The 18,390-nt window shown below is 41.3% G+C and overlaps 1 protein-coding gene across 2 annotated transcripts in view; it reads left to right on the top strand.

The window, feature by feature from the left end:
* Nucleotides 1-18,390, top strand: part of Rapgef5 (Rap guanine nucleotide exchange factor 5) — a 230,735-nt gene that overhangs the window by 109,341 nt on the left and 103,004 nt on the right. The window contains exons 8-9 of one of the 2 annotated variants that reach the window (XM_036205803.1): nt 848-892; nt 7,393-7,466. In XM_036205803.1, coding sequence (XP_036061696.1) covers nt 848-892; nt 7,393-7,466 — 119 coding nt within the window. The remainder of the gene's footprint in view (nt 1-847; nt 893-7,392; nt 7,467-18,390) is intronic. The other variant, XM_036205804.1, reaches the window with a different exon arrangement.

Here is an 18,390-nt window from a genome sequence, read left to right on the forward strand (position 1 = left end):
TTGTTTCCATTTCCTGGATATTTCAAATAGAGCAGCAATGAATAAGGCTGAGTGCGTAGCTGTAGAGTAGGATATTGAGTCCTTTGGACATGTGCCCAGGAGTGGTATAGTTGAGTCATATAGAAGATCTGCTTTTAGTTTTTTTGAGAATGTTCACACTGACCTCTATAATGTGTACACTTAAGAATGAATGAAGTGTCCCCTTTCCTCACATCTTCATATAATGAGAACATCAGTCAACTTGCCAATGTGGCTGGGGAAAATTTCACAAGTCCCTCCCTACCTAAGATGAAGAGCTGCAGGTGATTAAATAGCTGCTGAGAAAAGGAGAATCAGCTTTCTCTAGGGATGACCCCCTGACAGTTATCTAATCCCAAGGGGTCAGCCATAAACACAAAAATACAAGCAACACTAAATGGACTCATAAATTGTGTGTGTGTGTGTGTGTGTGTGTGTGTGCGCGCGTGACAACAGTGAAGAGGTCATGAATTTGAGGAGCTGGAGGGCACGTGGGAGGAGATTGAAGGGCATTAGAGGAGAGTGAGAATTATATAAGCATCGTACTTATGCATGAAGTTCTAAAAGAAAAGCTAAAAGGAAGAAATCAAGTGCTATCAAGGCGGCCTTGGAAGCTGTCAGCTCTAGGCTCTGGGCTCCCTCCTGGCTAATTTACAAATAGTTGCATTTAAACTAAATACTCTTGTGTGAATTGGTGCTAAGTAGTTCACATATACTGTTAGTTCTCCTGTGGCCGCTAATGTTCACTGTTCAAAGTACATACTCTGAGTCTTATACTTGTGTTTTTGTTATGTGAAAGTTATTTTTAAAGGCTGTTTCTTGCTTTTAGATTCTGTGTGTGGAGAGATAAGGGGATGGTTTGTGTTGGCAGAAGGTAAGGCTTCTAGCCTCCCTGGTCCCAGAAATGTCATTCCTGTGTACGTGTCCTGCTGGAGGGAACTGTCCCAGAATCAATATTTGCATAGATAGAAACTCTCCTCCAACCTACCCAGAGAAAATCTCAACCCAGAGTCTAAACAACTGCCCACCTCTCCCTCCTCTTGCCATTGACCCCACTGTTAGGAGACATGAAGAGAGAAGTTGCCTCTTAACATATTCTTTGACATTAGTGTATATATTATAGGATCAATAGCAAGTTCCAATTACATATTTTGTGTACATGTTTTCATGGGGTGAACATAAATCCTTGAAAATCTAGGACAAATAAGTTTCATTCTCTAGAGATATATGTGAATCACAGGCTAAGTGCACCCTGAGAGTTATGATTATTCAGTGTTTTTTTAAAAACTAAGATTATTTATATGCTAGATAGGACATTTCTCTTTTCTTTATCCTCTGGTATATAGATGTAGATACAGTCTGGCTGCCCTTTGGGTAAGCCACTTAATTTGCCTATTTTTCTAACTTTCACTGTTATTTAAGTATAATACCAGATCGTTGGTATTTGACATCTTTAAAGAAATGAGAATAAATGTGGTATTTTTGATAAAGATAAATGGTAGTGTAGGCTCAAAGGCCTAAGCTCAAATCCTGGCATGAATGAGTGAATGAATGAATGAATGAGTAAATTATTGCAATATTTCTACTGGGGACAAACTCATCTTTTTTTTCTTGTATGCTCAACTCTTCTTTTGATTCTACTTCTTTGTATTAAGAACTATCTGGAGTTGTGCGTGATGACACACACCTTTAGTCTCAGTATTCAAGAGGCAGAGGTAGGTAGATCTCAGTCAATTCCAGGCTTTACAAAGTGAGTTCTAGGATAGCCAGGGCTACACAGAGAAACCTTGTCTCAAACACCCCCCCTCCAAAAAAAAAAAACAACTATTCTCAAGTGTGTGTGTGTGTGTGTGTGTGTGTGTGTGTGTGTGTGTGGTATCCTCCCCCCAGCTCGCTCTCTCTCTCTCTCTCTCTCTCTCTCTCTCTCTCTCACACACACACACACACACACACACACACACTTTTTTTTTTTAAAAAATCAGTATTAACTCAAACATTAAAAAAAAAAAATCAGTTGATGTGTATTACCCTAATGTTCTGTATGTATCTAGGCCCCAGGACATGGTTTCAAAAAAGCATGACTTCATTGACCAAAATATTTTAAAGTTTTATTTTCTTTATTATTAATCAAAAGTAGAAGTTTGAAGCGTGAAATAAAATATGTAAATCACAAATTAAATGCTCACAAATTGCTAGTCCTCTGTAACAAGCTTTCTCAAATGTAGTCAGACTTTCTTTTGTGGGACCACCATCTCCCCAATAATGACACAGAGACTTAATATTAATTATGAAAGCTTGGCCTTAGCTTAGGCTCTTTTTCCAACTAGCTCTTATAACTTAAATCAACCAGTCTCTACTGATCTACATTCTGCCATGTGGCTCAGTTACCTCTGTTCTGCACCATATGTCAGACTTCTGCATTCTCTGGCAAAATCCACATATCTAGATTTCTTTTCCTCCCTTACCCTGAAAATCTCACCTATTCTCTCCTTCCTAACCCTTTGCCATTCAGCTCTTTATTAAACCAATCAGAAGACACTTTAGGCAGGGACACAGCTTTACAGTGTACACAAATATTCCACAACAATCCTCATGTAAAGGAAGCCTCCATTCACGCGTATTAGCTTGCTCACAGGATAAAACTTCATATGGAATTTCATTTGGTTGAGTGGAATTGCTTGCTTACAGAGCCTGTTGCCTTTTTAAGAGGAGTTGAGGATGTTTTCCTAAATTATTTTCCTTGTCTCTCCTAGTGATTTTTTTTTCCCTTCAAATTCCCTCCTAAGTGGCGTGCAGTAGCAGTAGGGGACCTCTTTTGAACAAGCATGAATGGGACTTTTTGATGCAAATAGGGGCAGAGCCTCTACTCATTTCCACTGTCCCTGCTTTGCCTGGGCATGCTCAGCTGGCCCTAGTTATCTGGGTAGTTTAATAGGGGAACTGTCTTCCCTCCTTTCATGAATAGTTAAAAGATGTAGCTTTTTATATTATGTAAGTAAGTGGTGTCAAGTAGAACCATTCTGGCCACCTGGCAATGCATTGTTCTGCCTGTTCGCTTTCACAGGGCACACTGTACACAGAGCTCTAGTGGGCTTTGTAGTGAGTATCACACAGCAGGCACAAAAGTCATATAACAGCAAAAACATGAGAAAGGATATTCTGAAAACTGCTAAGCAGAGATTATAATATTTGTAAGTCCACAGTGGGTGAGTCCATGAGTGCAGTTAGGGTCGGGGGTTGTAGGTGGTCGTCCTCCTTTTGGAGAGGGCAGAGGGTGAGTGTTCTGGTGAGCACAGAGCTCTGCCTAAGACTGCTGAGTCTCCATCACCTCTTTCCTGCACCCCCCTCCCACACTCAGTTCATTGTGTGGTGGAGTTCACTCTGTCTACAAGGACAGCCCAAGTCCTCCACAGTTATCTTTCCCTTTGCTGCCTCCCTAGCCTAAGTCATCCCATTTCTAAGGAAGGTCATTGTAACAGTCACCTGACTGGCCTCTGTGTTTCTACTTGCTGCTATGATATCCTTTATTATCCACAGACAAGTTGACAGAACTTGAGAACATAGGCATCAAAGGATACAAATTCTTCAGTGGTTCACCGTGTTCTCTGGCTCAAGGCTAAATTTGCTGTGGTCTATACTGTCTCCAGGTTTGTCATGTATCATTGTGTCCTGCAACAGGATTAGCTCAGCCTTAAGTCTCATCACAAATACAATTATTCAAAGAAGCACCACCCGTGTCCTCCTGGCTTGCATGATCCCTACAGGGGGTCTGCTGCATTTTCATAGTTGTTGTTGTATGACTTTTCATTTTATCTTAGTTAAAGATTCTATTGCTGTCTTGGGGTTTTTTATTGCTGTGAAAAGACACCATGACCATGGCAACACTTATAAAGTAAAACATTTCATCGAGGTGGCTGGCTTATAGTTTCAGAGGTTCTGTCTATTATCATTATGGTGGGGAGCATGGTGGCATGCAGACAGATGTGGTGCTGGAGAAATAGTTGAGAGCCCTACATCTTGCAGATAACAAGAAGTCTACTGACTGACACACTGAGGGAAGCTTGAGCAAAAGAGACTTCAAGGCTTACCTCAACAGTGACATGCCTTGTAGTGGGTAGCCTTTCCAGCTTTGACCTGGAAATACCACCGCTTTGAGGCTTTGATAACTGTCACACCTATAAGGCGGAGCCGAGAGAGGACCCTTGAAGACCGGAGATCCGGATGGGGGAGTCTCTTGGTTCCTGGACCCTAAACACTGGAGGTAGACGGAGCAGAGTTCTCCAGAAAACACCACCGGACTGTGCTACACCTCTCCCAGACCCTGTAACCTAACCCTTCACTTGTAAGTTACCCCACAACATAAACCTCCCTTTTAACTACATGGAGTTGCCTTAATATTTTAACCAACAAGGGCACACCTCCTAATAGTGCCATTCCCTTTGGGGACCATTTTCTTTCAAACCACCACATTCCACTCCCTGGGCCCCAAAGGCAAAATGCATTTAGTCCAACTTCAAAAGTCCCTTCAAATACTCTATCACAATCACAACAACGTATAAAAGTCCAAAGTTCAAAGTCTCTTCTGAGAATCATGCAATCTCTTAACTATAATCCCCTATAAAATCAAAATCAAAACACAGATCACATCCTTCAAACATATAATGCCACAGGATATATATTACCATTTTCAGAACATAGGGAGGGGGCATAGTAAGGAAATATTGGACCAAAGCAAGACTGAAAACCAGCTGGGCAAACTCCAAACTTTGCATCTCCATGTCTGATGTCAAAATGCTCTTCAGATTTCTAACTCCATTCAGGTTTGACTGCAACACACTTTTCTCTCTTGGGCTGGTTCTACTCCCTGTTAGAAGTTCTCCTTGGCAGGTATCCCATGACTCTAGCATCTCAACTTCACAGCTTCACACAATGGCCTCTCAACTAGGCCTCCATTCAGGGACATCCCTGACACATACCTGGCCTCAGCGGCTTTATTCCATAATTCCTTTCTTCTGTCCTTAACTCTAAAACCAGAACCATGTGGCCAAAGCTGCCAAGTTCTGCTGCTCATTGGGAACATGGCCCCCTTGTTCAATTACATCTTCATCAGCATTCTCTTTCACCGCCTAAGTTTGGCTGCTCTGAAACTGGCTGGCCTCAAATTCAGAGACCTGCCAGCTTCTGCCTTCCCAATGCTGAGATTAAAGGCATGCACCACCACACCCAGCTCTAAGCTTTTCTTTAATTCCTTTTCACAAGTTGGAAACTTAGCTGGGCAGGATCTTACCCTGAGGTCATCGTTCCCTTTATTCCATTTCTTATTCTGTTTATTTCCTTAAGTAACATTCCACTTTCTGGTGCCCTTTTTCTCCTCAAATGTTTTTCCTTGCTCAGCTTGCTTCTTTTCATTATAAATCTTCATTAGAGTTACCACCAATATCTACATGACAGAATCTATACTAGGCTATTGTGAGATTTCTTCTGCCAATGGAATTAATCCAGACCTCTTCACTTTAGCCTCAGACAGACTCTTTGGACAAGGACAAAAGGCAGCCACTTTCTTCACCAAAATATCACAAGAACAATCTCTAGACAACATACTAAAATTCTTCTCTGCTGAAACCTCTTGAATGTGCAAATAACTCTTAGGACCACTGTTTTCCATGTCCCTACTAGTATGGTCCATTAAGCAGTGCTTAAAGCATCCCACTGCTTTTCTAACCCAAAGTACCAAAGCCCAAATTCCTCCAAATAGAAACATGACCATGGTCAGGCCTATCACAGCAATACCCCAGTCCCTGGTGCCAACTTCTGTCCTAGTGTTTTTATTGCTGTGAAGAGACACCATGAACACAGCAACTCTTGTGAAGAAACCATTTAATTGGGGTGGCTCACTTACAGTTTCAGAGGTTCAGTCCACTATCATCATGATGGAGAGCATGGCAGCCTGCAGGCAGATGTGGTGCTAGAGTAGCTGAGAGTCCTACAACTTGTAGGCAACAGGAAGTTGACTGGCTGACACTCTGTGGGAAGCCTGAGCAAAAGAGACCTCAAAGCCCACCCCTACGGTGACACACTTCCTACAACAGGGCCACACCTCCTAATAGTGCCACTCTCTTTGGGGGCCATCTTGTTTCAAACCACCACAATTACATTGACTTTAGTGTGCGTGTGGAGGGAGCCATTGCTTATGACATGGTGTTCATGTGGAAATCAAAAAACAAACATTGGTCATCTCCCTACACCTCACTTCATCTTACATTTATTGTTGTAACTGACTGTTTCCCCAGGTAATGTGTATACTTTCTGGGACTTATCTGTCTTATTTGTGAGCAAAACTCAACACAGTAGGCACTCTCAGCACACACTTGCTTTTAACTGTACAAACACGTTGTCCATCCTGAATAGCTGTTCCGTCATCAAGCTTGTATCAGAGTTGCATACATTGTATTTGTTATTGAATGTCTGTGTGAGAGTAGAGATTCCAAGGAAGCTGGAGAATGGGAGGAATCCCGTCAGTAGTGTGCAGACTTCTGAGATAAGGAATCCACAGGCCAGAGTATGGCACTTGTATTTATGTTCTTTGAGACTGATTACTTTTGAAGCTGCACCATGCTGGATTAAGTAAAGAAGAGTCTGGAACCAGGGCTTCACGTGGGAGGTTGGTGTAGCAGGGAGGAGAGGGCCATAAAATGCTTGACAAGGAGGTCCAGAGGGAAAGGAGAAAGACTGTTTGGAATTGTGTGGTAACAGTGCACCCATAAACTGAGCCATAAAGTATTGTTTCCATGTGCAGAGTTATAGTCCCAGCTACTTGGGAAGTTGAGATAGGAAGATCCAATATTCAAGGCTTACCTTGATACCTTAGTGATGACCTGTGAGCATAGCTCAGCAGTAGAATGTGAAGCCCCTGGTTCAATCCTCCATTCAAAAATAATAATTTAATGACTCTCAATGAAAATGAGTAGGTAGACACCCTTGCCTGTACCCCAGACTTCCTTTGACACCCTTGCCTGCACCCCAGACTTCCTTTGACACCCTTGCCTGCACCCCAGGGTTCCTCTGACACCCTTGCCTGTACCTCAGGGTTCCTTTGGTAAAGTACAATACAACACTAAAAGGGTCATGTCAGGATGGGATGGGATTGAGAGAAGAACTGAAATTAAAATTTCCCACTGTCGTTGGTTTAGTAGATGAGACAATGTACAAACACCCAGTGTGGCAGGTAACCTTCCACACAAATAACAAATGTATTGCTGTGTTTTCATTTTACGAGTCTAGCATTATTTCTTTCCTGACAAGTTGTTATCTGGAAAAAATTACTTGAAACATTTTCTTACGATGCGATGTATATTTGTCTTTATTTTTTTAAAGCAATTGAACAAGACGATGAAAACGCTGACAAGCACATAGCCGTGACAGAGGCTAATGATGGTCCCGACCCTCAGGTATGGTGTGGGATCCACGGTGTTGTATCGTTCTCGGCTGAGGGTGATCACATGGGGCAGGTACTCACAAATGAGGCAGACTTGCCTTATGTGTCCTGGTACTGCTCATTTCCATGGGAGAAAACTGCTTAGTTTTGACTTGAAGGCATTTCCTAAGAAAGACCCTAAATTATCCATATAGAACTTCTCCTGTATCCGGGATTTCAATTACTCACTGTCCAAATGTGTTAAATAGAAGGGCCCCCCAAATATGCAATGCATGGTTTTAAATTGTGTGTCACTCTGAGCAGTCCACCTCCATCCTACTCAGGATGTGAATTTCTCTTTGTTTAAAGTATCAGTACTGTGTGCACTTCCTTCTATTAGTTGCTAGATAGCTGTTTGGTTATCAGATCAACAGCCCGGGTGTTGCAGGGCTTCTTCAGTTTGCCCTTCCATAATATCCTGATGTTATGTCACCATGCCTACATCACTCATCTTATCCCATAGCTGCTGTATCATCTCACATCATCACTAAAAGGGTGACTATGTTACAAAATTTTGAAAAAGAAAAAGACCATATTCATATAATGCTTACTATAGTACATTTAATTAGTTGTTCTCTTGCTATTGTTTACTGTTGTTAATCTCTTACATTTCTTAATGTATAAAAGAAGTACATTGTATGTATGTAAAAAATAGGGAGTTCAGTACTATTTGTAGTTTTAGAGACTCACTGGGGATCTTGGGATGTGTCTTCTTCAGATAAATGGTGACTACTGCGTAATGATTGATAGAGGAGATACACTTTCTTCCTCCCTCCCTCTATATATCTGTAGACTTATAGGTAGATGATAGATGATAGAAGCAGATAGATAGGTAGATAGGTAGGTAGGTAGGTACACGGACAGGCAGACAGACAGATAGACGATAGAATCCACCTCTCAAAGAAAGCAAAGAAGCAGGAGGAGTTGATCCTCATGCCATCTCTTCAATCTGGTAGAGGAAAAGGAGCTTGCGGACATACTGTAGCATGCATCAGCTGCCAGAGATGCTGTGCTGTGATTTTAATAGCTAAATCATAAATGGACAAGATTTTGAATTGGATACTTCAGTGTTAGTGACTATTTACTTTATATTAAAATGAAGCATTTGAGGACTCAGTGTGGTTACCCTACTGGCTTTCTCTTTGAAGGTCCAAAATCTATTGATTATGATTAGAATAATCATATTAAGCTTTTGTCAGTCAAACTGTATAGGTTGTAGTGTTTTAATAAATTAATATTGTTATAATATGATTAATGATGTAGTTGACTTTATATTGAAGTTCTATTTCAGGCTTCAAGCATGCAGGAGTTTCCCAGCTCTGCATTCATTACTCAAAGAGTTATTAGGACATTCATTTATGAGCATATTGTTTGAAAATGTAAGCTGCTGTATTTTTATTTGTTTTGAACTCATTCTATGGGCAAAAATCTATTTGAATGCAATTTTATTTCTCAAAAAGATACATGAATTTTGATTTTATTCAACAATGATATCACCATAGAGCTGTGAATTAGGAGTGGTGTAAGGCCAGGGCAATTTCAGAAGGAAGATGGTTATGACCCTCATGTATCTGATAAAACCCATCCACTGTCATCTAGAACACCAAATTCTATCAGCATGTTCTAGAAACCCATCCATGTGTGTGCATCTCCTGTCTTTATTCTAGAGTGTATTTAAAGCAATTGACACTAATTCCTATTCCTTCTTCCCAATATATGACAAAATACATTACTATGTAGAGACTGCCCCACTGCTGTTGAAAACTTTGGGCATAAGAAGGAGTAAGATCCACCTATCCACAGGAGATGTTCGTCCCCAGGAGATGGTCTGTGTTGACATCTTCCTCTCTTCTATCAACAATGGCTCTTTCTTCCTGAGACACTGCTTGTTTCTGTGCTGCATTGTATGGACAGAGTGAAGAGAATTGCGTTTGTACACAAGTCCTTCTTCCTTAGTGGTTGCCTTTGCTGAGGCCCTTTGCTCTTCTAAAATCTGTAAATTCCTGCAGGGGTAGGCATTTGTCCTGCACAGCCTAGTATTCGTGGTTTTCAGCTCCATAAAATGGAGTGTAGGGGTTTCAAAGGATCAACATGAAGCAGTGTGGAAAATGCCTGCAGAGGCTGGGTATGTACCCAGAAGTAGTGTGATTGCCTACCATGAGGCCCTGGGTTCCCTCCCCAGCACTGCAAGAAAACAAAACCAGTAATCAAACCAAACCAAGCAACCAAGCAAGTAAACAGAAGCCCAGAAACCTGCTATCCTAGTGCGCAAAGTCAAGCAGTGAGGTTTAAAAACTCTGCCTCCAGGGTGGAACACTGGCTTAGAGCTCAAAGCACACATGCTCAGACAGAGGACCTGGGTTTGGTTCCCAGGACCTCAATCAGGTGGATCACAACCTCCTGTAACTCCAGCTCCAGGGGATCAGGTACCCTCTTCTGGCTTCTGTACCACCCTGCGCTCATGCGCAAATACCCACACAGATACACATACACAAACTTGATTAATTTTTTTAAATACTAAGAATTTTGCTTTTGTGACAAAACTGCCTGAATTCTTCTAACTGTTCACCTGGGACAGGTAATTATCCTGTAGCCCCCATTCCTTCTCTGTGACAGTGTGAGTGTTAAGAGCTAAAATCCCAGCTGTGGTGATATTTTTGTGTATGCTCTAACAAATAAAGCTTGTCTGAAGATCAGAGGACAGAGCCAGCCACAGAGGTTAGGTGGTGGCGGTGCACACCTTTAATCCTAGCACTCAGGTGGCAGAGACAGCTGGATCTCTGTGAGTTCAAGGCCACCCTGGACTATACAAGGTTAATTCAGTCTAAAAGAGAAACAGAGGCAGGCGTAATGGCTCACACCTTTAATCCTGGTACTTGGGAGTCAAACTTAATCCCAGCACTAGGAAGGTTGAGACAAGAAGTGATATGGCTGTTGGGAGAAAGGAATATAAGGCAGGAGACAGGAGTTCGGAGCCCTTTCCGCTGAGGGGCATTCAGCCTGAGGATTCCTGGAGACAGGATCTTCCCTTTACAGCTGAGAGCTGGCGAGGTCAGAAGTGGCTGTGCCTTGTTTCCTCTGGTCTTTCAGCATTTGCCCCGATATCTGGCTCCAGGTTTTTATTATAAGACCAGTTAGTGTTCGTGCTACACCTAGTGTATACCCTAAACCCTTTTCTGAGCCCTTGTGTATTGTTGTTGTTGTTGTTGTCATCGCACTAAACCTTCCAACCAGTCCTACAAGGTTACAGTTACCACCATTTTACAGGTGAGATGGTGAGTGGTGAGCTGCTCTGACCAAAGCAGCCTGATCCAGAATTCCTGCTTTAACCACTGTGCAAACTGCCTTCCATCATTTATAAAGTGAGGATATTCTCACAGAAATTAGGTGGTGGTTTTGAGTATTAAATGAAGCTAGGAAGAAGGGAGGGAGGGAAGGAAGGAAACCGGGGAGGAAGGAAGCCGGGGAGGAAGGGCGAGAATGTAACTGTGTTGCTAGACCACTTGCCTAGCATCCAGGAAGTCCTGGGTTCAATTTCCAACACAGCATAAACTGATCCATGGTAATGCATACGTCAGTACTCAACACTGGGCAAATGGAGACAGGAGGGTCAGAAGTTCAAGGTCATCCTTAGCTCTATAACCAGTTTGAAGCTGTTGTGGGGTCCATAGACCTTATCTACAAAAACAAAAACAGAAAGGCAGGAAATGATATAGTGAGTTCCTCCTCCAAGTTTAATTTTTAATTACTAAAATGTATTATGTAGTAATAGTAATCAGTAAGAGTTTATTTGAGTATACTGAATTTATGTTCAGTAGCATTTGTGTTGTGGTTTGTTATTCCAAATGTGATTTCACAAATGGTAGAAACTTAATTTAACTTCTCTTGATAGCGATTTTTACATGGTAATTTAGAAAAAGTGATTTATGTATGTGAAAGAAGGTATGGAGTGTGTGTGTGTGTGTGTGTGTGTGTGTGTGTGTGTGTACACTCACCTGTATGCACATGGAGGCCAGAAAGAAGGTCTTTCATTGAACCCGGAGCTAGGCTGGAATTCAGCAACCCCCAGTGATGGTCCACAGGTGAGCACATGGACCACACCTGGCTTTTAACAGGAGCACTGGGAACGTGGACTCCGAGCCTCCTGCTTGTGCAGCAAGTGTTCACTCTTCCTGCAGAGCCATCTCCCTGGCCCAGAAAAAGTGAATTCAGTGTTAAGGTAAAGCAGTCATTGTTTTCCGATGTGAAAACTGTGTTTTCCACCTTTGTCACAGACAAGATTGCTCATTGGTCCTCTGTATGTCCTTTTCTAAAGGACTCCTATCCATGCTTTATTCTTAGCCCTGGGGGAGTGGACCCACATTTTATGACTCCAGTTATTGAGGAAACAGACTTTTCAGTGGCATCTGTAACTGCTCAGACAGAAAACCATACAAACATCTTTAATTATGCATTACAGAGAGTTTTTTTCTTCCAGAAGAGACCTTGAAATAGGCTTTTAAATAACTCTTCTGACAGTTACACATTAATCCTTCTCTTTTTCTGGCTGAGCAGTGTTAGGTAAACTGTTTATAATTAATTTCACATAGATAAATTAAATAGACCACAAATATGAACGTCTAGATCAAGGGCTCTAAGTTATCTTGCCTCTTTTGTCCATAACAAAGCTCCCAAAATATGTTAATAAATTCATGGGTTTCTTGAATTAAATTACTAAATTACAGAGCTGTGAAAGGGACCCCCAGAGAACATCTGGTTTTGGTTTGTATTTCCAAGACTAGTGGCTTATGAACCATGGAGGATTTGTGATATCTCTGGGCTAGAAGTCCTCCTGGGAATAAAGTGCCATCCATAAACTTCTCTGAAAAATTTATGCCAAGTAGTTATTTTATAAGTAGTGCTGTAGAATTATCCAATGAAAATATTAGTACATCAAAAATTAAATGGAAACTGGAAAGTCAATACAGGAATATTCCTTCTTTAATTAGAAAACATGAAATAAGTATAAAAGTTAAATTAATCTGACTCATATTTTTTAAGTAACAACATTTGTTATTGAAAATGCAAATATTTGATTCACACATCAATGTGTCTGGCTCAGATAAAACTGTTTTCTTATACAAAAAAAAAAAAAAAAACTTTGTATTTAGGATCTTCATCAGGACATGAAAAGTTTCTTGAAAATTTGTGTTGTGGAAACCAAGAATATAGCCAGTGCCTCTCATCTCATCCATCTGTTGCTGATGATGGAAACAGTTGTTTTCAGAGCTGCACATGGGACTCATGTCTGAATCAGAGTCCTTGGAGGTTCTGTCCAGTGTGCACAACACAGTGGCTCCCAGCACTCACTCCCAGCTGGGACCAGTCCTGCCTGGCCTCAATGACACACATGCTCTCTGATAGTCAGAGGGCCACATTGGAAGGAGAGAAGGAAGGGAAAGAGAAGGAAATGGCTTTCTGTCCTACAGCTGTATTACTGCAAGTCTGGCTGAGGTTTTGTGGGATGTTAGCATCTCCTCTACAGCAGGAGACAGTGAATCACTTCTACATGGAGTAGAAGGAAGTCTCAGGTGTGAGCATAGAAGAGTTCTCTAGACACCAGAAATTTACCACTTTAAGAATACAATCTCTAGGGGACTGGAGAGATGACTCAGCGGTTAAGAGCATTCACTGCTCTTCCGAAGGTCCTGAGTTCAATTCCCAGCACCCACATGGCAGCTCACAACTGTCTGATGCTGTCTTCTGGTGTGCAGATGTACATACAGACAAAATGCCCATATACATAAAGTACATAAATAAATAAATAAGTAAATAAATAAATAAACCTAAACAAAAGAGCACAACTTTTAAAGAATGCTAGTTATTTGCAGGTAGAAATAGCCCCCACACAATTTCCTTGTCCTGTCATAAAGGAGGGTACTTAATACCATTTATTCCTTTTTTCCCTCCCTTGCACTGATTAAAAACACAACATCATATATTTGGCATCATCTCAGATTATAGGGCCCATTCAAATTCTGACAAACAAGAAATATACTCTTCGGAGGAAGGCTAGGGTGGTAAAAGTATTTAAAAGTAAAAATCAACCCTCAGTGATGCTCTAGATAACAGTTGTCAACCTGTAGGCTGTGACCCCTTTGGGGGTTGCATATCATATATTTACATTCCAATTCATAACAGTAGCAAAATTATAGTTATGGAGTAGCAATGAAAATAATTTTATGATTGGAGGTCACCACAACATGAGGAACTATAGTAGTAAAGTGTCACAGCATTAGGAAGGTTGAGAACCACTGACCTAAAGCATCACTGGATTCCTACAGTCCAGGTTCCTTGTCGGCCAGGAGATGACAACCACAGCCCCTGCCTGTGCCTGCACTAAAGTGTTACTGGACATCGCTATTCCATCTGCTTACCCACCACCCCATGCTGCTCCAAGGTTTCACCTGCAGAACGAAGTAGTTGTAACACACAATCTGAGATATTTACTGTCTGGCCTGGTATGAAAATTTTGCTAATACTCGCCACTTAGATGCCTGCTATGTGCCTTTGTTTCTTATACCACCAGCATCTTCTTCCAGATTCTTACTTAGTCAATAACTTCTGGGGAAAAGATGCCTTCAGTAAAGGATCTCTGTGAGTTGCCACCATCAGACTCTGCCAGTCTACCTGCATGTTGTCTCCTGTTCCAGTGGTTGGAACACTGATATTTACATTTCTGTCTAAGGGTAGATTTTTATCTTCTTTTCATACTCAAGGGTATTAATCTTGAAGATGTATTCACTTACATATTCTCTCTCCCCCCCTCCCTCTCTCCCTCCCTCCCTCCCTCTCTCCCTCCCTCCCTCCCTCTCTCTCTCTCTCTCTCTCTCTCTCTCTCTCTCTCTCTCTCTCCCTCCCTCCCTCCCTCCCTCCCTCCCTCCCCTCACCCTTCCTTTCCCTATCCTATGGTCAAATTTCTTTGTGTGGTACATGATTTCTAACATAAATACCCCTCATCTCAACTCCATTGAGCCAACGGAATTCCTGTTTCCATCACTCCTCAGCTGGGGCCAGTCTGCCACAGTGTCCTTGGGATTCTCTATTGGCTGAGTGTGAGGAGGTTCCTCTCCTCAAAGTCACAGATTATCTTTGTCAAATTGGTAGTTATTTGGAAACATCTTATCTGATACTCCAGCAGCATACTGGAGACTTCCCCTCCACCCCACACACATTGAAACCCTTTAGCCCTCCAGATTTCCCGACACTGCTCACTCTTCCTGTCTCCTTTCTGATTCCCTGCATTCTCCTACTTCAAAACACTGCAGTCAGCTCTTTGATTTACATCCCTTCATTCAAATGACCAAAGCAATATTATCTATGCTCTGGATGGCCCCAGAATCCTGCCCCTGCCCTCAGCTTTGCTTCTGAACCTATAGCCTGCCAAGCAAACCAAACTGGGACTTTGAGTAGACACCTTTCTTCCATACTCCCCCAATGTTTACAAATATTTGGGAAACTCCCAAATAACATCTGCTGACACCTCTTTGGAAATGCATCTAGATGCTCCTCATGTTTTGTCATCTCTTCCATGTAGCATGAATCTTAAAAGGTCTTATTAATAAAAACAAACCCCGAGCCAGGTGTTGGGGTGAACGCAGAAAGATCAGAGAAACAGAACAAGCTATAGCCAACCTCACCTCACCAATTCCTCAGCTGATCCTGTTTCCTTAAACTGGAAGCCTCTGAGTCCTGGTCTGGAATGAATCTCAGCTGAACTGCTGCTAAAAGCCTAAAAGCTTAACAAACCTAAAAAGCTTCTAGTTCCTGGTCCTCATGCCTTATATACCTTTCTGCTTTGTGCCCCCACTCCCTGAGATTAAAGGCTCACTTCCTGGGATTAAAGGTATGAGTCATGCCTGGCTGTTGCCAGTGTGGTCTTGAACTCACAGAGATCCAGATGGATCTCTGCCTCTGGAATGCTAGGATTAAAGGTATGTGCTACCACTGCCTAAACTTATGTTTAGTATCGTGGCTGTTCTGTTCTCTGACTCCAGATAAGTTTATTGGGGTGCACACTGTATCAGCCACACTTCCATTGCCTCATGGGTGACACATCCTGAGTGAAAACCCATCTCCTTCATCCTCTTCTAGTTCCAACTACTTCATCCTTCCCATTGGACACAGTAATCCTCTGCACTATAAATATGTTCGTTGTAATTTTCTGCTGAAGCCATTCCAGAAAATTTCATCTTGTTCAGAACAAGAATCCAAACTTTTTTTTAATAGGCAAAACACTGCCATGTATTTTAATAATATTCATTGTCTTACAGACCAGTAAATACCAAATTTATGTACAACTTATTTTTATATCATACCTGATATCATGAGCTCATATCTTAACAAAGGAATGTAATTTTAAGAAGTAACATAGTTCATTTTTATGCAGACTAATTATAATTCTCACTATTAAACTAAAATTTACATTCTATAAATTCTACATATTTCTGTTTTTATTTTAATTAAATGCAATATTGTCCTGTTGATGTAAGATGCCATGTGTTCACTGCCCAACTTGACTCCTCCAAAAAGCAGAGAACCTGATTCTTCATTTCATTGCTGTGAGGATCTTTATTTTGCCTCATTTTAAAATTTGAATTGAATGTATTTATCTTTGGCAATACAAAGTATATGCAGCAGGTGTGACTACTATTAGGCAAAACTCTTCCACTAAACTAAATCTCCAGGATAGAATGAATTTATTTTTAACTGAAACACATACATATTAGATGCATGCCATATGATATTTCAGTGTATCTATACATTCGATAAGTTGCAATCAGGATAAACATGTTTATTTAAATGCTTATTATTCATTTATGACAGAGACTTTAAAAGTACATTTCCCTTGCTTTGGGAAACATATGTTGATTAGTGTCATCTATAGTCACCTCACAGGGCTATATTTTATTTTTAATTTCTTTCTTGAAAACGGGCTTTTTGTGTGCACTATATTCTGATTACAGTACCCCCACACTAGTTCCTCCAAGACCCTCCCCACATCTCCTCCCATCTGAATCCCCACCCTTTCTGTGTCTTCTTTAAAAACCAGGCAGTAGTGGTTCATGCCTTTAATCCCAGCTCTCAGGAAGCAGAGGTAAGTGGATCTCTGTTTGAGACCAGCCTGGTCTACAGAACAACTTTTAGGACAACCAGGGCTCCCCAGAGAAACCCTGTCTCAGGGAAAAACAAAAAAGAAAAAACAAAAAAAAAATTCATCTAAAGAATAACAAAATAATATAAAACAAAACCAGGCAAACCAGAATAGGACAACACAAACAAGAAAAACCCAAAGAAAAAGCATAAGGATCACATATAGATAGATGCAAAAACACACTCATTCATATACACAGAATTCCCATAGGATCTGAAAAGTGGAAGCTATAATTTATGTGCAAATGACCTATATTGTTTTTTAAAAAATGTCTTAACAAAACATTATAATACAAAGATCCTCCAAAGATACCATTGAGTTCTTTTTGTGTTGACCATCTGCTGCTGGGCATAAGACCTGCCCTTAAGAGTGGTTTTGTATCTCCAGTGAGACTCCATTGAAAAGAACTACTTCTTCACTTATAAGTGGTTATCAAGTGGAGATAGCTTCTGGGGTAGTGATGGGGGCTGGTGTCCATTTCTCTCAGTGCTGAAACCCCATCTGGTGCAGACCAGTGCTGGCCTGTGCATGGTGCCACAATCTATGAGTTCATAGATGCCTCAGTCCTACTGTGTTCAGAATGCCTTGTGTCCTTGCTGCCCTCCATCCCTTGGTTCTTACAGTCTTTCTTCCTCCTCTTCCACAGAGTTCCCTAAGCTCTGAGGGAAGGGATTTGATACAAACATCCCTATAAACTCCTTAGATAACCCAGAAGGAAACTATATGGTTGGATCCTGCATCTCTCTGACCATCTCACCAACTAGCCCCTGACCAGTTCTGTCTTACTGGGATGATATTCTCTTTCTTGGTCCTTCAGCCTTGGGCCCTTGTTCTTCTGCTTAAAACACTCTTCTTTGGGAATTGACATCATCTCTTCCTTGCTTCTTTTAGGTTGCTATCCAAATGCCTTCTTAGTAGAAAATCTCCTGATGCTGTGGTGACCTCTAATCATTGCCCTGCTCCCTCATGCTTTATTTTTTTCTTTCCACCTAGTATTTCTTTTTTTTTTTTTTTTTTTGTTGTAGAATCTTCTTCCTCTGGTGAATGTAAACTCCAGGGACATGAAGGACTATGGGGAATTTAATTCTATAGCTGTAGGATTTATTGTGGGTAGTTATCAAGTAAAGTCTATTGAATGAATGTGTAAGATAAAATAGACAACTAGACATATGGATCTCAAGAATATTAAGTGACGTTGCAATAAATATATATGTCTAATACTAGAAAGACTGTGTTATTGGATAAGGGATACCCTTTGTTCCAGTTGCTTTAAAAGGCAATACTATTCTTATGGACTGATATTAAGTAACTTAAAGAGTTATCTTGGGTGATATGGGGCTTTCCAGCAGCTGGGCTGTCCACCATGTACAGGATGTCTTAAGATAAACTGAGATCCTTGTCCAAGGAAACTTAGGAAAGAAAACTAAAAACACCACTTGTGAGGAATGTTACAAGCATCAGCCTCACAGGCTTTAGTGGGAGAATTCTGCTTGCTCCCCTCTAGGGGTCTGTGATGGCTACTTGGAGAATTTTTCTTCTGAGCCCTTGGGAATAAAGTTGTAGTTGTTGCTTTGCATGTCTGGTTTTATTTCCATGATGCCATTCGATAGCATGGGTGCCTTTCACACACTAGCCATTAAGACTGTAAAGCTGGCTGGGTGGTGATGGCGCACACCTTTGATCCCAGCACTTGGGAGGTTGAGGC

This window comes from Onychomys torridus, chromosome 14 (genome assembly GCF_903995425.1).
Source record: "Onychomys torridus chromosome 14, mOncTor1.1, whole genome shotgun sequence".
NCBI classification, from domain to species: Eukaryota; Metazoa; Chordata; class Mammalia; order Rodentia; family Cricetidae; genus Onychomys; species Onychomys torridus.